This window comes from Mercenaria mercenaria, chromosome 4 (genome assembly GCF_021730395.1).
Source record: "Mercenaria mercenaria strain notata chromosome 4, MADL_Memer_1, whole genome shotgun sequence".
NCBI classification, from domain to species: Eukaryota; Metazoa; Mollusca; class Bivalvia; order Venerida; family Veneridae; genus Mercenaria; species Mercenaria mercenaria.
In genome coordinates this window covers 63,969,704-63,987,775 of record NC_069364.1, presented here as the reverse complement: position 1 = coordinate 63,987,775, position 18,072 = coordinate 63,969,704, and the positions used below count along the sequence as shown (strand labels likewise).

Here is an 18,072-nt window from a genome sequence, read left to right as displayed (position 1 = left end):
CATGCATACATAAAATACAAAGGACGTGGCCTTGAAGATTTTACAGTTTTAATGAACTGAGCACTGAACATTTTGTAAAACATTTTGCAAAACAGCATAATCTAAATGGTAAATTTCTTCTCACAAAATACATTGAGATACATTCATCTATTGTTGACAAAAATACAAGTGTACGGGAATACGCATTTCTAACCGGAAGGCGATAGTACGATGGTGAAAACGCGTTGGTACGGTGGTGAAACATCGATGGTACGATGATGATAACGCGATGGCACGATGGTGAAAACGCAATGGTATAATGGTGAAACCACGATGGTACGATGATGATAACGCGATGGCACGATGGTAAAAATGCGATGGTACGATGGTGAAAACGCGATGGCACAATGGTACGATGATGAAAACGCGATGGCACGATGGTGCGATGGTGAAAACACGATGGCACGATGATGGAAACGCGATATTACATCGACATTTCACCATCGTACCATCGCGATTTCATCATCGTGCCATCGCGTTTTTACCATCGTACCATCGTTGTTTTATCATCGTGCCATCGCGCCATTGCGTTTTCGTCATCGTACCATCGTGCATCTCGGTTTAGTATTAAACAAAAAGTCACGATTGTCCAAACGGCACACCGTAAATAACCTACATACATGTGGAGCAAAATCTATCTCGGGTTACTTCTGCAATAAACCACTCGTGTGCAATGACGTCATCCGATCCAGGTGCGTAGCACGGTACCACTTTTTCTAACACTGTTGATACTAGTATGTAGTGTTAGAATCGAAATAACAAGTTCCCAAGTGTGATTTATCGGAGAATAACCCGAGGTTTTCGTTCTTATGCGAAACAATATATCACTCGGGCCTATACGGTGCCCCTAAAGTGACATGTTACACACTTTTTTTCCAATTAGGTAATGTGAGACTTTTTTTATTTCGTTTAAACGAAATGATTAGTTATTTCGTTTAAACGAAATAAGTTATTTCGTTTAAACGAAATGATTATTTCGTTTAAACGAAATGATTTCGTTTAAACGAAATAAAAAAAAGTCTCACATTACCTAATTGGAAAAAATGTGTGTAACATGTCACTTTAGGGGCACCGTAGGCCTACGGCCTTCGTGATATATTTTTACGCATAAGAACTCAAAATTCGGGTTATTCTACGATAAACCACACTTGGGAACTTATTATTCCTTAAATATAAAACATAGTATTACAGTATTGAAACGTACAGTGTAACAAAGTATTGTAGGTTGAAAGTAAACGAAATGTGACAATTTATCGTATAATAAAAAGGTAAATTTTAAAACTGATTTATCTGGAACAAATATATATGTAGATACCGGTCTGTCCGCACAGGCCACTATTACATAGCGTTCCATTACAGCACTGCGAACAGGTCAGAAGGTTATGTGCCGATCGTTTAACAATTCCACTTGAACATTGCTGAAAATATATTGCTTTATGAGATCTTTCTAAGGCTTTGACAGCTTCTAAAACAAATTGATAGCAGATACTGCTCGACTGAGTCTATTTATCAGGTTACAAATGTTCTTATATATTCTTATATAGTTCTACTAAAGAAGCGCTCATGTACCATTGTCATTACAATGACCACAAAGAACCACAAATAGCAACAAATTACACGACACTTAAAGATTGCTATCGTGAATGTTAGTTTAATGTGGAAAATTACATATAAGCAACATGAAATTTTGCAGTATTTGCATGTTCTGTTAGACATTTTTATAAGCACAAAAAACGTCCAGTTACATAGAGTTGGATCCCAATTGAAACTGTATCATTTGTACCTTACCAAATTACATACCCTTAATACTCTGAAACTGAAACTGAATAATTTGATGAAACACCTATTTCTATACAGTGACATAATCAATGACGTTGTACATAATAATAATAACCGTAACAAAAACGACAATATTAATAATAACAATCATAACAGCCTTCTTCAAATAAAAAGTCATGACTGCCGCACCACTCTTCCTGAGGTTATTTTACCCCTATTGCGAATACCAGTGCTCAGTGCCTTACATGGTACAAATTCTCAAGTATTTCAAAAGGTGTAAAATTTCAAAGTGATCCATTACGTAATCGAAATCGTATTCACCACTTTAAAATTTATAATATCCTTTTGATCCATTTTTATTCCGATTTTAATGTAAATTGAAATATTATATCCAAGCAATCATGGTACGTTGACAAATTAAGCAATATTTATCGATTATCATTTGCCTAACAAAGCAATTTAAACACTTAACGAGGCAAGTAATATCGCATTTTTTTTCAAAGTTTATTGTCTATTCCATCACGTGCTTACATATAATACATCAAACAAATTCAATAAAATACACATGGCCAATCTTTAAAGATTCGTAATAGACATCAAATCAAACATTAAAACAGTTTAACATATCAATGACACCTTACTTGATACATAGTTACAAAGAACTACAAGAGACTACATAATACCAAACCACAATATCATAAGGTATTAATATCTACATGATAAAATGTAGACGATCACTGCTAATCGAGACTAAAATCTGCCATAAAAGAATTCTAGAACTAAGACACTGACAAGGAAGTTATGCACTTATGCGCTAGATAAAAAAATTGAGTAACCAGGCATCACCTCAGATCAGATCTGAAATGAACAGATTAGCAGAAATATTCTACAGAAATGGTAAAAATGATATACTATAAGTAAAATACAATGGACATTATTTACAAAGAAAACACATTCTCCTATTAAAGTATATTATCCGATGCCAATAAAACATTTAGTCTTTTGACGATACGTTCTACAAACGTATAATGTTTTTAAGATGTAAATTAACTGAATTCAAATTTTCCATGTAAAGAATAATAAGATTAGTGTCACAAGTGTGTTATTTATGAAAACTGACAGCTAAAATGTGGAAAATTTTGTTTATGACGGGATCCACCAGCTATATATGTTCTCCGTGACGACTGATAAATGCGTCAAATGATAGTGTATCATAACTTACTGCGGTGTCCATGCATCCTAGTTCATGCCTCACTGCACCTGCAGTGGTGATGTAAGAATTTGTGTAACACACCTGGAAGCAAGATAAAATATATAAATCAACTGTTCAAATGTGTTTCTGTTGTTGAACCCATAAGAAAACGAAACGAATAATACGCATAAACACTTGCCGCTGATAATATACGTAGAGTTCCTTAGCTTAAGAAATTTCTAATCCCAATAAAATAATATCCAAAAATACGCAACATTGCCGCTGATAACGTACGTAGAGTATCACGGTTTGAGTAATTTCTAATCTCATTAAAATTACACCCAGAATAGCAACAACAATTTCCGCTAATCCTTTGCGTGGAGAATGAAGACTTGAGTAAGTTCAAGTACCATTAAAAAGAACCCAAAGTATGCACGAACACTTTCCGTTGATAATGTTCGTAGAGGACCGAACATTCATAATTCCAGTCTACAAAGTACACAACAACTATTTCCGCCGACAACGTCAAGATTGAAGCTTAATTTTATTTATTTATTTTTTTAATTTTTTTTTATTTAGTTTTTTTTTTGCTTTGTTTTTTTTTGGGTCGCACCGACACAATTACAAGTCGTATGGCGACTTTCCAGGTTTGATAGTGCAGGAGCTATAGTAATATCCACTTTGATGCAAATGCATGTGTGTGTTAAAGATTCAGTTTGGGTTTAACGCCGTTTTTAAACAGTATATCAGTTATGTAACAGCAACCAGTTAACCTAACCAGTGTCTGGATTCTGTACCAGTAAAATTCTGTTCTCCGCAAGTAACTGCCAATTTCCCTACATGAATCAGAGGTGAAGGACAAATGAAATCAGACACAATGTCCTTTTTAAAATCACCACGGAAAAAGTACTCCTCGCCCGCGGATCGAACTCTAGACCCCGATATCCGTAGATCTGCGCTCTCCAAATTGAGCTAAGGTGACGGGCTTTAAAGATTTAGTGGTTTGGCTTTAGAAGTAATATCTTATCGGGAAAACGTACAGGTAAGTATGTTGATTTCATCAATAGCTATGCTAACATTCGAATAATAAGGAATTTCCAGACATGGAAATGGAATTATTTCTGAATAAATAATATTTTTACATATTCAATTGTGGATGTAGCTCTTCAAACATAATTTCTTAATATATTCAGTAAAACTTAAGCTTTTGTTGAAGATTTTCTACATTTAATCTAGAACTTAACTTATCTAGTGAATATCTTTAAACTTTACGCAAATACTTCATGAGATCCGCATTTGGCTGTATACTGGCAGTCACGTGGTAGGGGCGTGTCTTTGCACGACAAACATGTCAAGCTGCCACCTGAATGATATACATAAAGTATTTCAGAAGTGTCCAAGGTTTGAAAAACACAAACTATAGATATTACAGTAAAAAGTAAATAAATGATAACTACGTATAGCCAAACCAAACAAATAGAACTGAAGTCTGTAAATGTTGAAATTTTATATATTTACTCTAAAGGTTTCCACATTGACATTTCAACATTGACATTTAAAAAATTACGCGCATTAGCCTTCATTTTGCAACATTTGATTTTGTCTCTGAGACAATGAACTTTCCTATCGAAAGCAGAGAATTTAATACAATACTATAACCCTGAAAACATATTTAAACATAGCTTATTGTGACTCAAAATGTATTTTAAGATACTTACTTACAGATCTAGCGACTATGCTTACAAACATAAATCTAAACCCCCAAAATATCATTTTGAAGTTGTTATAATTTATTCAATGAAATCAACAACGTGATGACTATCCCGCACCATAAATAACTACAACACGATATTTAGCAAAATGCCGAACATTTTCTTTTTCTTTACTTTGAAGCTGAAATCAGCTTTACTAGTACGTAAGGAAAAATCATATCAACGTTTATTTTTATTTTGTATGTCATGTTAGAGCTTAACAAAACGGTTATCAAAATATCTAATTGTCGTCCAAACACTTTCATTTTTTTCGCTGTGCATTTTATCGACCTGTGACTACGACAAAGAAACTTAAGTAAGAAGACTTTAGTAATAGAATTGGCCATTTAGTGTACCTGAAATTGTGTAAAGCAATTTTCTAGACTCTTTCATTCTTTCATTCAACGAAATGGCAATGTTTCGCTTTCTAAACAACAAAAATGATGCATTTAACAATAAACTACCAACTAGAAGAGTGGCAAACCTGGTCCGAAAAGTATAACAGTTTTTGTCATATAATATATTGTTTCCTCCGATGGCATTTTCGAGCCACGATTAGTGATTTGGCAGTCCAAAACTCTACCATTACTGTATTGGCTGAACGTTGATTGAAAACGAATGTAGAACGTAGGGCCTACGTTAAGTAACGTTATTATTAAAATACGTTTTTTGAAGAAATTGAAATTTTATATTTAAGAAGTAGCGTAAGTTTTGTACAAGGGCAACGACATATCGCCTTATCATTTGACATAGGTCAAGCGAAATCGTTTTTGGATCACTGAGAGGTCACTTTAAAATGACCAGTAGTCAGTGACACGTTATCAACGAAATTAAGTATTCAAACTACTGCGCAGTCATGCCCAAACTGATCAGTACTAACAATTGTAGGAAAAAATATCTAACACCCTCCAACGGTTTTTAGCTCACCTGTCACATAGTGACAAGGTGAGCTTTTGTGATCACCCTTCGTCCGTCGTCTGTGCGTCCGTGCGTGCGTGCGTCAACAATTTCTTTTCTGCACGATAGTGGTTTCATTTATGATTTTATTTTAACCAAACTTGCACACAACTTGTATCACTATAAGATCACGGTTCCTTTCTTGAACTGGCCAGATAAGCCAGATCCCATTATGGGTTCCAGAGTTATGGCCCCTGAAAAGGCCAGAATTAGCTATTTTGACCTTGTCTGTACAATAGCAGCTTTATTTATGATTTGATTTTTATCAAACTGGCACACAACTTGTATCTCCATACGATCTTGATTCCTTTCTTGAACTGGCCAGATTCCATTACGGGTTCCAGAGTTATGGCCCCTGAAATGGCCAGAATTAGCTATTTTGACCTTGTCTGCACAATAGCAGCTTCATTTATGATTTTATTTTAACCAAACTTGCACACAACTTGTATCACCATAAGATCTTGGTTCTTTTCTTGAACTGGCAAGATTCCATTATGAGTTCTAGAGTCATGGCCCCTGAAAGGGCCAGAATTAGCTATTTTGATGTTTTCTGCACAATTGCAGCTTCATTTATGATTTGAATTTAATCAAACTTGCACAAAACTTGTGTCACCATAAGATCTCGGTTCCTTTCTTGAACCGGCCAGATCCCGTAATGGGGTCCAGAGTTATGGCCCCTGAAATTAGCTATTTTGACCTTGTCTGCACAATAGCAGCTTCATTTATGATTTGGTTTTAACCAAACTTGCACACAACTTGTATCACCACAAGATCTTGCTTCCTTTCTTGAAATGGCTAGATTCCATAATGGGTTCCAGAGTTATGGCCCCTTAAAGGTCCAAAATCGACTATTTTGGGTTTTGCAGCCATATAGAGACTTTATTTATGGTTTCATTTCGTACAAACTTCCAAGATATCTTCAACAACAATAAATCTTGGATTCCATGACAAATCAGATCCAGTCATAGGTTCCAGAGTTATTTTATATCTGATTACCTACCCTGATTGAAATCAAAATGGATTTATATCAGTCAGTACTTATAGGACTTATTTGAAATTTCATTAGTGTTATTAGTTGGACTGAGACAATCAGGGTAGATAACTATGGACTGATTTTATGTCAAATTACCTCCATTTATTTCAAATTAAAATGGGTATATCTCCGTAACTAATGAAGATACTGATCTGAAATTTCATTTATGCCAACAGATTTATTTGGCAGATCCTTCTTTTGTTCACTTACAATATTTTTTTAATTACTTCCCTTTAACGTTACTATAAATAGCTTATTTTAGTAATTTTTTTATATTGGCAGTAGGGAAAAACCGAGACCACTTTTCTGTGGTACAACATGGATGGTACCTCCAATTTTTAAGTGTATTTTGACATATCTATACCTTGTAAGATTTTTTTTTCTTTTTGGTTAAATTTCTTCCCTTTGTTGTTCCTGTCCTTTGGATTTAGATATTTTTTCTGGGGACCTTCTTGTCCTCAAGTGCAATGATAACAGGTGAGCGATATAGGGCCATCATGGCCCTCTTGTTGTAGGATTTAGGAGAAAAAGCGTCAGGGAGACCTGCACTTGATTAGTCATCGTGCCACCAAACAAGAAAGCGAAGAAGTCACTCACCAAACATGCAGTGTGTTTAAGATTTTGTATCTAATTTGTAAATAAAAATATCTATTGAAATCAGAATTGTTTTTAATTTTCCGTGGATTAGAAACTACACCACCAAGGACCAAGTTTAAGAATTGGTTTGATTCTTGAAACGTTTGAACGATCTGTGAAACCCTTCCGTAATTTGTGATAAAGCGATAACACTGTTGTAACAAAGCTTTTATAGTTCACAGATTTTTAACGTAACAACCGTCTAACTTTTACCAAGCTCCGTCATATATAGGCTCCGTATAATATTACTTTCCAGATGGAAGAAAGTGGCAATTTCAAAGTTAGGGTAATAATGCTATAAAACAAAAGTATTCACTTTTTCATTTTTTTTTGTAATAATATAACGAAACCTTAAATAACAGTGAGACAAAAACATATTTGTTTTTATGATCTTAAATAAAACGACCATTCAACGATGTACGCCCATTTTTAGCTCACCTGAGCAATGCTCAGGTGAGTTTTTCTGATCGCTCGATGTCCGGCGTCCGGCGTCTGTCTGTCGTCTGTCTGTCTGTCAACAATTTGCTTGTGTATGCGATAGAGGCTGTATTTTTCAACTGATCTTCATGAAATTTGGTCAGAATGATTACCTTGATGAAATCTAGGCCGAGTTTGAAAGTGGGTCATCTGGGATTAAAAACTAGGTCACCAGGTCAAATCAAAGAAAAACCTTGTGCATGCGATAGAGGCTGTATTTTTCAATTGATCTTCATGAATAATGGTCAGAATGATTACCTTGATGAAATCTAGGCCAAGTTTGAAAATGGGTTATCTGGGGTCAAAAACTAGGTCCCTAGGTCAAATCAAAGAAACACCTTGTGTATGCGATAGAGGCTGTATTTTTCAATTAATCTTCATAAATTTTGGTCAGAATGATTACCTTGATGAAATCTAGGCCAAGTTCGAAAATGGTTTATCTGGGGTCAAAAACTAGGGCACTAGGTCAAATCAAAGAAAAACTTTGTGTATGCGATAGAGGCTGTATTTTCAATTAATCTTCATGAATTTTGGTTAGAATGATAACCTTGATGAAATCTAGGCCAAGTTTGAATATGGATAATCTTTGGTCAAAAACTAGGTCACTAGGTCAAATCAAAGAAACACCTTGTGTATGCAATGGAGGTTGTATTTTTTAATTAATCTTCATGAATTTTGGTTAGAGTGATTGCCTTGATAAAATCTAGGTCAGGTTAGAATATGTGTTATTTGGGGTCAAAAACTAGGTCACTAGATCAAATCAAAGGAAAAGCTTGTATATGCGATAGAGGCTGTATTTTTCAATTGATTTTCCTGAAATTAAGTCAAAATGATAACCTTAATGAAATCAAGGCCAAATTTGAAAATGGGGCATCTTGGGTCAAAAAGTAGGTCACTAGGTCATATCAAAGAAAAACCTTGTGTATGCGATAGAGGCTTTATTTTTCAATTGATCTTCATGAAATTTGGTCAGAATGATTACCTTGATGAAATCTAGGCCAACTTTGAAAATGGGTTATCTGGGGTCAAAAACTAGGTCCCTAGGTCAAATCAAAGAAACACCTTGTGTATGCGATAGAGGCTGTATTTTTCAATTAATCTTCATAAATTTTGGTCAGAATGATTACCTTGATGAAATCTAGGCCAAGTTCGAATATGGATCATCTGGGAACAAAAATTAGGTCACTAGATCAAATCAAAGAAAAACTTTGTGTATGCGATAGAGGCTATATTTTTCAGTTGATCTTCCTGAAATTAAGTCAGAATGGTTGCCTTGATGAAATCTAGGTCAAGTTTGAATATGGGTCAGCTTGGGTCAAAAAGTAGGTCACTAGGTCAAATCAAAGAAAAACCTTGTGTATGCGATAGAGGCTGTATTTTTCAATTGGTCTTCATAAAATTTGGTCAGAATGATAGCCTTGATAAAATCTAGGTCAAGTTCGAATATTGGTCATCTGGGGTCAAAAACTAGGTCACTAGGTCAAATCAAAGAAAATACTTACTTATACTCAAGATTTTTGCTCCAATTTTAATGATAATTGATCAGGATATTTTTTTCTATGAAATCACTAGGTCAAACATTTTTACACTGTTTAATAAGTTGTGTTATGGTGTGTTTCTCAGGTGAGCGACATAGGGCCATCTTGGCCTTCTTGTCTTAAATGTCTACACTGTTGAAACACGAACAGTGTTTGACTCTTATTTTCTATTTACCTTTGATAACAATTTATTTAACAACCCGTGTTGCTAACTAAATTTGCACCAGGAAACCATATTTTTATACTTAAGTGTATCTTAATGGTATAAATTGTTTATCAATTAAATAACCAAGACATGCATGTTGTTCATCATCTAAATAATCACGGTTAGAATTTAGATGCGTAGAAACTGGAACACGATTGCGTAAAATATCCCAGTATCTCAAGGACGAGCTGTGTTAAATCTGACGATAAACCAATAGAAAACCTTGCGAAACATGATAAAAGTCATGCTAATTTCATTCATTGGAGTAGTTTTGGCATCATAATTGGAGTCATAATGTTCTCTCAGCTTAACCGTTGTTTATTGCAGAATATACAACGTTTGACTTTCTTCTTTGTTTAAACTGAAAAATGATACCGAATCATGTTAAAAATTCAAATTGCCTGATAAACAAAATATAACATTATGAGACGTTGTAGCATTCAACTCGATCAATTGAGCGGCAAAGAGAATTCATCTGAAGACACTCTCTGAGAAACGGATTCATTTCTTCATTTTTGTTCTACTAAAAGGCTTCACACATCACAACATTTCAAAATATAAAGCTGTGCCTGTCCAGGGAGCCAGAACTTTATAAACAAAATCAGTTAATATAAATTCACACTGCTCCAAACATATGAAACACTAACAATTCAAAGTAAATCATAAGGAAGATATGCGGCATCATCTGCCATTATTGTGTTGCAATGTTGTTGCTTCAATGGTTTAGCCACATGAAGTTGGCAGTTACTTGCGGAGAACAGGTTTGTACTTGTCCAGGAACACTGGTTAGGTTAACTGCCCGCCGTTACATAACTGAAATACTGTTGAAAAACGGCGTTAAACCCAAAACAAACAAACAAACATATAAGATATTTAGGTATTACTAGGTTTTCTGGCAGTAGAAAGAAAATCAATTAATAAGATAATTTTCTTTCTCAATTTTGATAATCAATGACACTGACGTCAATCAGTTGTGTCTAGTCGGATAAACATGCTAGAAGTAAAAATGCGATTCAATAAATATAGTTTTATGTAGTCTAAGATCATTATTGCGTCGCGGTCCGGTTTTTTTTTCTGTTATCTTAATGGATTTGCTTTTAAGCAAGCCATTCATTCCCTTTTTAATCAGTTCTAGCTTAAAACCCGTTCCAAGTGGATACATTATTTATTATTTGAGTCTCATCAAAGTACTTAAATCAATTTGAAAAAAAAAATGTCACAAACTCAGTAATACACATACATTGTCACTCTTTGGTCGTTTGAAGACAAAACATATAACTATTAACTTGAATGCACTTGAAAGTATCATTGTTTGGGACATCCGGAAATCAGCCTTAAAAATAAACAGACCAAGTACTTCACCAACAAATCATCATGTCAAATGTTTTTGTTTGGAAACAATAAGATTTTCACTTGTTTCATATCGATTCCTTGGATGAATGGACCTTTCAAAGGGAATGCGAGGGTTTTTAAAAAGTAATGAAAACGTTTAGTATTCAACATCGTCTATTTGGTATAACGCGTTTTCATATACATATCATTTGTAATTCGCAGTATTCCTGGTCATATATATTTTTGATATCGTTTCCGCTGATAGTTTAGCCGCAAAGAAAACACAAACAAACTGGTTGTATAACCAAAGCTACACATAAGCGACACAGTCACGTTTTTATTTGTCATGATTTGAATTCTACTGCTTATAATCTGATTGATAATCCATTTACAACTTAGTGCAGTACACGTCGTGGTGACGAGCACCGAATGTATGGCGTCATTCAGACGATGAATGCGGACGTTGAAGGACGTTAAAACTAATTGAGTATTGTACGACAACCGAATGAAAATCAGGCGCTTATTGAATTTTGTAGACAACTGTGCATAACATCAACCAAAATATGTGAAATGATACAGCAGACGTCCTAGCAATATTCGGTCATCTGTGCCCTGATCACCAAATAGTAAAACAATTTGCAAATGGCCAATATTCGCTTTAACATTGCAAAACAAAACTGGGGAAATTCACAGACAGACATACATTTTATTTCGTTCCATTTAACCTAATAAGCCCAAAGTGACATACATCACAACAGTATCGAAACAGTACAAACATATAAAATTGCCAAACGCAGCAACCAGGCATGCACATACATATGTACATACAAGTTACACATCACACAGCTATTGAGTAATGAAATTTATATTTTAATGGTTCCAAATAAACGTCAATTGATGACGTCCGACTAAAGATATACACCTAGATGTAAACCTAGAATTGTTTTCGCGCTTTTTAAATTAGCACTTTTCGCGGGTAGTATATTTCCGTGAAATTAAATAGCCGCGAAAAACTCTGTTCTAACAAAAACGCGAAAGATTCTAGCTTCAGCTTATATAGATTGCTATAAAATGGTTCTGTGCTTACACATACCTGGATATTAATAATTCATATTCTAGTACCGTAATTGTATAACATGAGTGCACAAATCTACATTATTTCAATTGATTTACAATTTACATATTTATGAAGCAACAGCATTTTCAATATCGATCCGTAAGGCAAACAGGGGATAAAAACAAAAACAATATGCATCTATCGAACGACATATACATGCAATTTGCAGTCGGCAGCCAATACGATATATTATTTGTAAGTAAAATATTGTGTCTATTTCTGCTAAGTATGGATTAATCGCCTATCTAAATGGCAAACAAATGACAGTGTAAGAACAGCAATTTACTGACTGTCAATAATTGGTGTGAATAACCGTTGATATGGATGAAAAGGATTAGGGTGCCTTTATAATTGAAGGGTACAATAAAACTGAATGTTTTCGAGAATACTATAAATGCAGCTATGCAGTGATACTTACCATATTTTACTAAATATGTTCACTTGCGACTTCATATTCGCGGGATTCGCGATGGATATGATTCCGCGAAGATTTGTATCCGCGAAAATGTTCATGTTTTGAAAAACGCGAAATATGGTATCCGCGAACATTTCTAGGTTTACAGTACTCTTTTTCTGAGGTGTTTTGGATATGCTGATAGCGTTTAATGTACGGGGGTATTTTATTCTTACTAAACCAATGATGTCTAGGGGGCTTTTTTATGAAAATTAATAAGCAAATTATAAATCTTTGTAAAATTAAAGAAAGCATCTTACTGAAGGCACGACGTCGTTTTCGTTGTTCGCATATAATCGCCTCGATCGGTAGCGTTTTGGTGACTGTTTTCGAGGAGACTTCTGACGTTAATAATTATAGGTTATTAGATTTGTATCGAGAAATATGCATGAGTTCTGCAGCGGAAATATTGCGCGACATTAGGAGCGCAATATTATTCCGCGAAAGAACGAGTGCATAATTCTTGATGCATAACTAATAGATCTAATCTTTTATTACATACGCATCTAAACTTAAAATTATTGCATCAATGATTGAAACTTTTTATTTAGCCTGTGTAAAATTAAAGAAAAATCGTCGTTTAAGAACTTTTAAACGCGACGGCATACATGAAACTTACGTCACAAATGAAGTCACACACCCGATAAGAAATTTTAACGTCAATATGGAAAAATATTGACGTTTCAGATTCCATTGAAACTTAACGGAGTTTTTAAATGAGTATGTAATAATCATATTTACGTTTTACTTGCAGTAAAATTAGTTTAAATTTTGTAATGTAGAATAATATATATCTTACTATCTTACTTTGCTTCTTCAAGGTACATATATGCTAAAGTCAAATTCTATGTTACTTTTAAACAACCCTTGTGCATAGAGTTTTTCTTTTAAATTTCAACGATAATGTCTCTTATGGCATAAGCAGTTGTCAATGTGCAGATTTTCCTTCAATTCGAGTACTAAAATGTTGGACAGTTACACATTCTGCAAACTATCAGTACTGTTATTCTTGTGTGTCGTTTACAAACCCGTAAGCTGTACCATACAAACAGCGCAGTTCTATGGAGAACCTAGTTTGAACAATAAAATATGTATAGAATCAGACAGAATCCATCAAGCTTCGGCCAGAAGTAAGATATATTGTTCTCAAATGTGCGATGTAAGCTCGGAATGCACGAGTTTATTTTACAACACTGCTACCAAGAGTTGCACGATCTGCAGAGGATCTACTAATGTAGAGGAAGAGAGTGGCACCATCTTTCTCGCCAAGCAGAGTAAGAATCTATTTGGCTAAAATAACTTTTGAATATTTAAAGCAAAAGTAAACAAATAATGGAGATATAATTATGAAATATTGAACATTCTTCTATGCGTCTTTGATCTCTATGTGTAATATGTGACCTGTGAGCATTGGATCTGTTTTTTCTTTTAATAGAACATATCTTACTTGTCGCGTCCTTTCTTATAATATTCATGTTTTAGAAAAAGAAAAAAAAATTGAGCCGCACCATCAGAAAACCAACATAGTGCATTTGCTACCAGCATGGATCCATGCAGTTCGCTAACAGTTTCTCTAATTGCAATAGGGTTTGAAAGCAAACAGCATAGATCCTGACCAGACTGCGCAGATGCGCAGGCTGGTCTGGATCCATGCTGGTCGCAAATGCACTATGTTGGTTTTCTCATGCCCGGATCAAATAAGGACGCCTTTGAATAGCTTATTAAAAATCCACTTCTTTAAGAATTTGCATTGTAAATTCTAACTGAAAATAAATGACTTGAATATGGAAGTATTTAGATTGATATGGTCTTAATTATTAGTAAATAGTGGCACTGACTTATAGAGATTAGCAACTACACGATAACAAATGACAAGCGTTTCTTCTCCTTTCTTTTTTTCGTTATTGTCAATTATCTCGTTTCAGTTGAACTACCTGTACCAACTGAAGTTAGCTGTGGTACACCACCATCACCTGTTAATGTTCAAATAGACTACTCCGGAAGTGCTGTATACGGTGATCAAGCAACTTACACGTGCGACCCATGTAGCTATTCACCAGCAGGCGGCATTGGCGTGATCACGTGTCAGGCGGATGGAACATGGTCCACACCGTCTTGTGCTCCCGGTAGGACTTAATGATATTTTTTTCTGGTTTAGAACACATATTACAGAGCTGAAAAGCCCGTAGTCGCAGCTTATAATTCTTTATCGAGAAATATCAACGAAATCATAAGCGGAAATCTTATGAACCATTGTTAGAAAATGTTTTGAGACAAGCCAGTTGCGGGGGATAATAATAGTAAAAATATGATGTTAAGACATTATCCATTTAATGGCTCTCCGGCTCGTTCCGAAAATTTAAGGAATACATTGATATAATGATTTTTACGAACGGATGGGTTTGAGAATAAATTTAATTTTGAGCACCAGTTTATTAGTGATGCCTTAGCGCTGCCGACTTACATTGAATAAGATAGCATGTCTCTAGTAAGAGAACTTGTATAGATACGTTCTATATGTACTTATAAATTATTTTCCTAAATTTTGAAAGGAAATGCGTGAAAATAATTTGGTTAATCACGTTGGACAAAATGTGGTTAATCATGTAATGTTTTAGATGTTTATCTATTCAGTACTGTATGCAGAAGTGAAGATATTTTTGTTTTGTATCTAATGACCCATTCATAAAGTGCGTATGTAATACTTGCCTGATAATTTACTTTTTCAAATTTATGATACAATAACATGCAGTTTCCAAGATCTTTTATATGATCTGTACTACAGGATTGCCCGCCCGCTTAGCTCAGTAGAGAAAGCACAGGTCTACGGATCGCGGGGTCGTGAGTTTGATCCCCGGGCGGGGCGTATGCTCTCTGTGACGATTTGATAGAAGACATTGTATCTGAAATCATTCGTCCTCCACCTTTGATTCATGTGGACAAGTTGGCAGTAACTTGCAGAGAACAGGTTTGTCCTAGTACTGAATCTAGGAACACTGGTTAGGTTAACTGCCCACCATTACATAACTTAAATACTGTTGAAAAATGGCGTTAAACCCAAAACAAACAAATACAACAATATAACAAATACCATACTCAGACGTGTTGATTTAACATAATAAATTTTTCATCTCGATCCCTTCTTTTTGCAACTACATGTATAACATCATTGGCATTGGATACTTCTCCCTACCAAATACGTAGGAGAAAAAGGCTTATGCCTCTACAATTCTAATTCACTCAATCTGTATATAACCCATATTTTTCTTGTATTTGAACAGCTGCAGATGTAGGATTTCTACCAGGTAGTAAACAACTTATAACATTATTATACGCCCGAATGGACGAATTGTGTTATGACGCTGGTGTCCGTTTGTCCGTCTGTCCATCCGTTCGTTAGCAATTTCGTGTCCACTCTGTAACTCTTGAACCTCTTGAAAGATTTCGAAGAAACTTGATTTGACACAACTGTTCACCGCATCGAAACGACGTGCAGAGCACATTTTTTTGATGGCTCGCTTCAAAGTCAAGGTCACACTTGGGGTCAAAGTTCATATGACTTTGTTTCGTGTCCGCTCTGTAACTCTTAAACTGCTTGAAGGATTACAATGAAACTTGGCAAAAATGGTCACCACATCGAGACGACGTACAGAGTGCGTATTTGAGAAGACTCGCTTCAAGGTCAAGATCACACCTTTGGGCGTATATTGCTTACTTATAGTAAGCTTTAATAAATAGTTCTTAATCGTCAGCGCGTTATTCCTTTTTTTCAAATACTCGTATTCTCTATGTATGTACATAATTTATGTATTTCTGCTGAATGTTTAAGAATACAGTTCTTTTTATTTTATTTATTATATATACTTTTTTTATTTCTTTTTTTTTTTTTTTTTTTTTTTTTTTACATTTTTTATATTTGATTGTCAAATGCAAGTTCGTGTTATATTTTTCTTCATAACTAAAAGTGTCAAAACTGTTCTTTCTCTGTTCAATACTTTTTGAACAAGAATGAAAAAAAAAACCACTTCGTACGTTCTGACGTGTTCCTACCTTAACATACCACCGTATGTTCTTCCATCAAATACGCTAATAAAATTGATGTTACAATTTTGCTAATGAATTATATATTTATACGATCGGTCGTTATCAGTTACGATAACAAAATTATGTAGTTATGCGATGGTTCGTTATTCAGTTACGCTAATAAAGTAAACTATGTAGTTTTACTATTGGTCGTTCATCAATATCGGTATAATATTCTGTAATTATACAATGAGTCGTAAATCAATTACGCCAATAAACTATGTAGTTTTACGATGGTTCTAAATGTAGTTATACGATGGATTAAATATCTAAGACCTCCAAAGATAATGTAATTCTTCCTGTTTGTGTTTACAGATGGACAGCCTATACCTGATGGAGCTGAAGGTAAATATTACTCCTCTCCTACATCAGAGGTAAATTGGTGGCATGTTTTGGTACACTTAGTTACTATTGAGGTAACCTGACTGCTTGTTCTAGTAACTATCTTACTACTGAGACCACTGGCAGCATGTCCTAGTACACTACCTGACTATTGACGTCACCTTACATCCTATTTTAGCACTCTACCTAACTACAGGCGATAGCTAACTTCTTGTTCTAGTACATTGTCTCATTGGCTGTCTGCTCTAGTACATTGCCTTACTTTCTCATTGGCTGTCTGCTGTAGTACATTGCCATTATAACATGAACTAGTGGCCTTTTGGCTTAAACTAAATTGCTTTGTCACCTAGCAGTTAGTTCGAGTACACTTCTACAGGCTACTTGGCTGTGTAACTGTAGGCGCTAGATTCAACCGTACGCGTTTTGCTCAATATGGTGACAACTAATAAAAAATATCTATAATAAAAGATATCTAAGCATGGTCATTATAAATCTAATAAGGTTTACTTCGTGTATTAAATATGTAAGAAGTGTTTATATACTCTTAGATCGCTACCAAGCCACATTATAACAAACAAAGTTTAATAGAGTCTGTTCATGAGAAGTAGTAGTAATGCAATGAGCAACACCTCTCACGTTTTTAGCACCTGTTCCGAATTTACAAGGTATCTTATTAATGTTGCATGTCTTTTCTTCATAGGATGTATTTCCACACACGGCCAGAGTTGTCTAGGAATATGTGAATGGTGGACTTAGATCAGATGGAACTATTGGTGACTGCTGGTGTGGAAGTCTCTGTTGCAACGATGGTTATGGCTGTTGTTTCGATGTTAACTGCTAAATGGCAGATTTACCGTAGAAATGTTTAAAGTTTAAAGCTGATTAAGAAACAGACATGCCTGAAGATTGCAATACAACATCCTACCCGCTTATTTCCTATCAAATATATTTACTTTATAGACTTTCAATCCTTAGTTCTATTATGTAGTTTGGTTTTATCATAAATCTGTTTGATAAATATTTTCTAGTTATACACAAAGGACTGTAAAATTCGCCTTATCTGTAGGTCTCAGTTATATCATTATTGCATTTATTGTATTGGATGTTTTATATTCACTTATTGTCATTCATTAAATC

The 18,072-nt window shown here is 34.8% G+C and overlaps 1 protein-coding gene across 1 annotated transcript; it reads left to right on the top strand.

The window, feature by feature from the left end:
- The first annotated feature begins 13,337 nt into the window (after positions 1 to 13,337).
- Positions 13,338 to 18,072, top strand: LOC123553432 (uncharacterized). Its single transcript, XM_045343145.2, has 5 exons — positions 13,338 to 13,784; positions 14,436 to 14,636; positions 15,792 to 15,815; positions 16,909 to 16,938; positions 17,636 to 18,072. Exons 1-5 carry the CDS (start codon positions 13,442 to 13,444, stop codon positions 17,689 to 17,691), a joined length of 654 nt encoding a protein of 217 aa, XP_045199080.2. The 5' UTR covers positions 13,338 to 13,441; the 3' UTR covers positions 17,692 to 18,072.

Coding starts and splice junctions, on each gene's coding strand:
- LOC123553432 (XM_045343145.2), top strand. CDS start 13,442: ATGTGCAGATTTTCCTTCAATTCGAGTACTAAAATGTTGGACAGTTAC. Junction 13,785..14,435: donor CATCTTTCTCGCCAAGCAGA/GTAAGAATCTAT, acceptor ATCTCGTTTCAG/TTGAACTACCTGTACCAACT. Junction 15,816..16,908: donor AGATGTAGGATTTCTACCAG/GTAGTAAACAAC, acceptor TTGTGTTTACAG/ATGGACAGCCTATACCTGAT.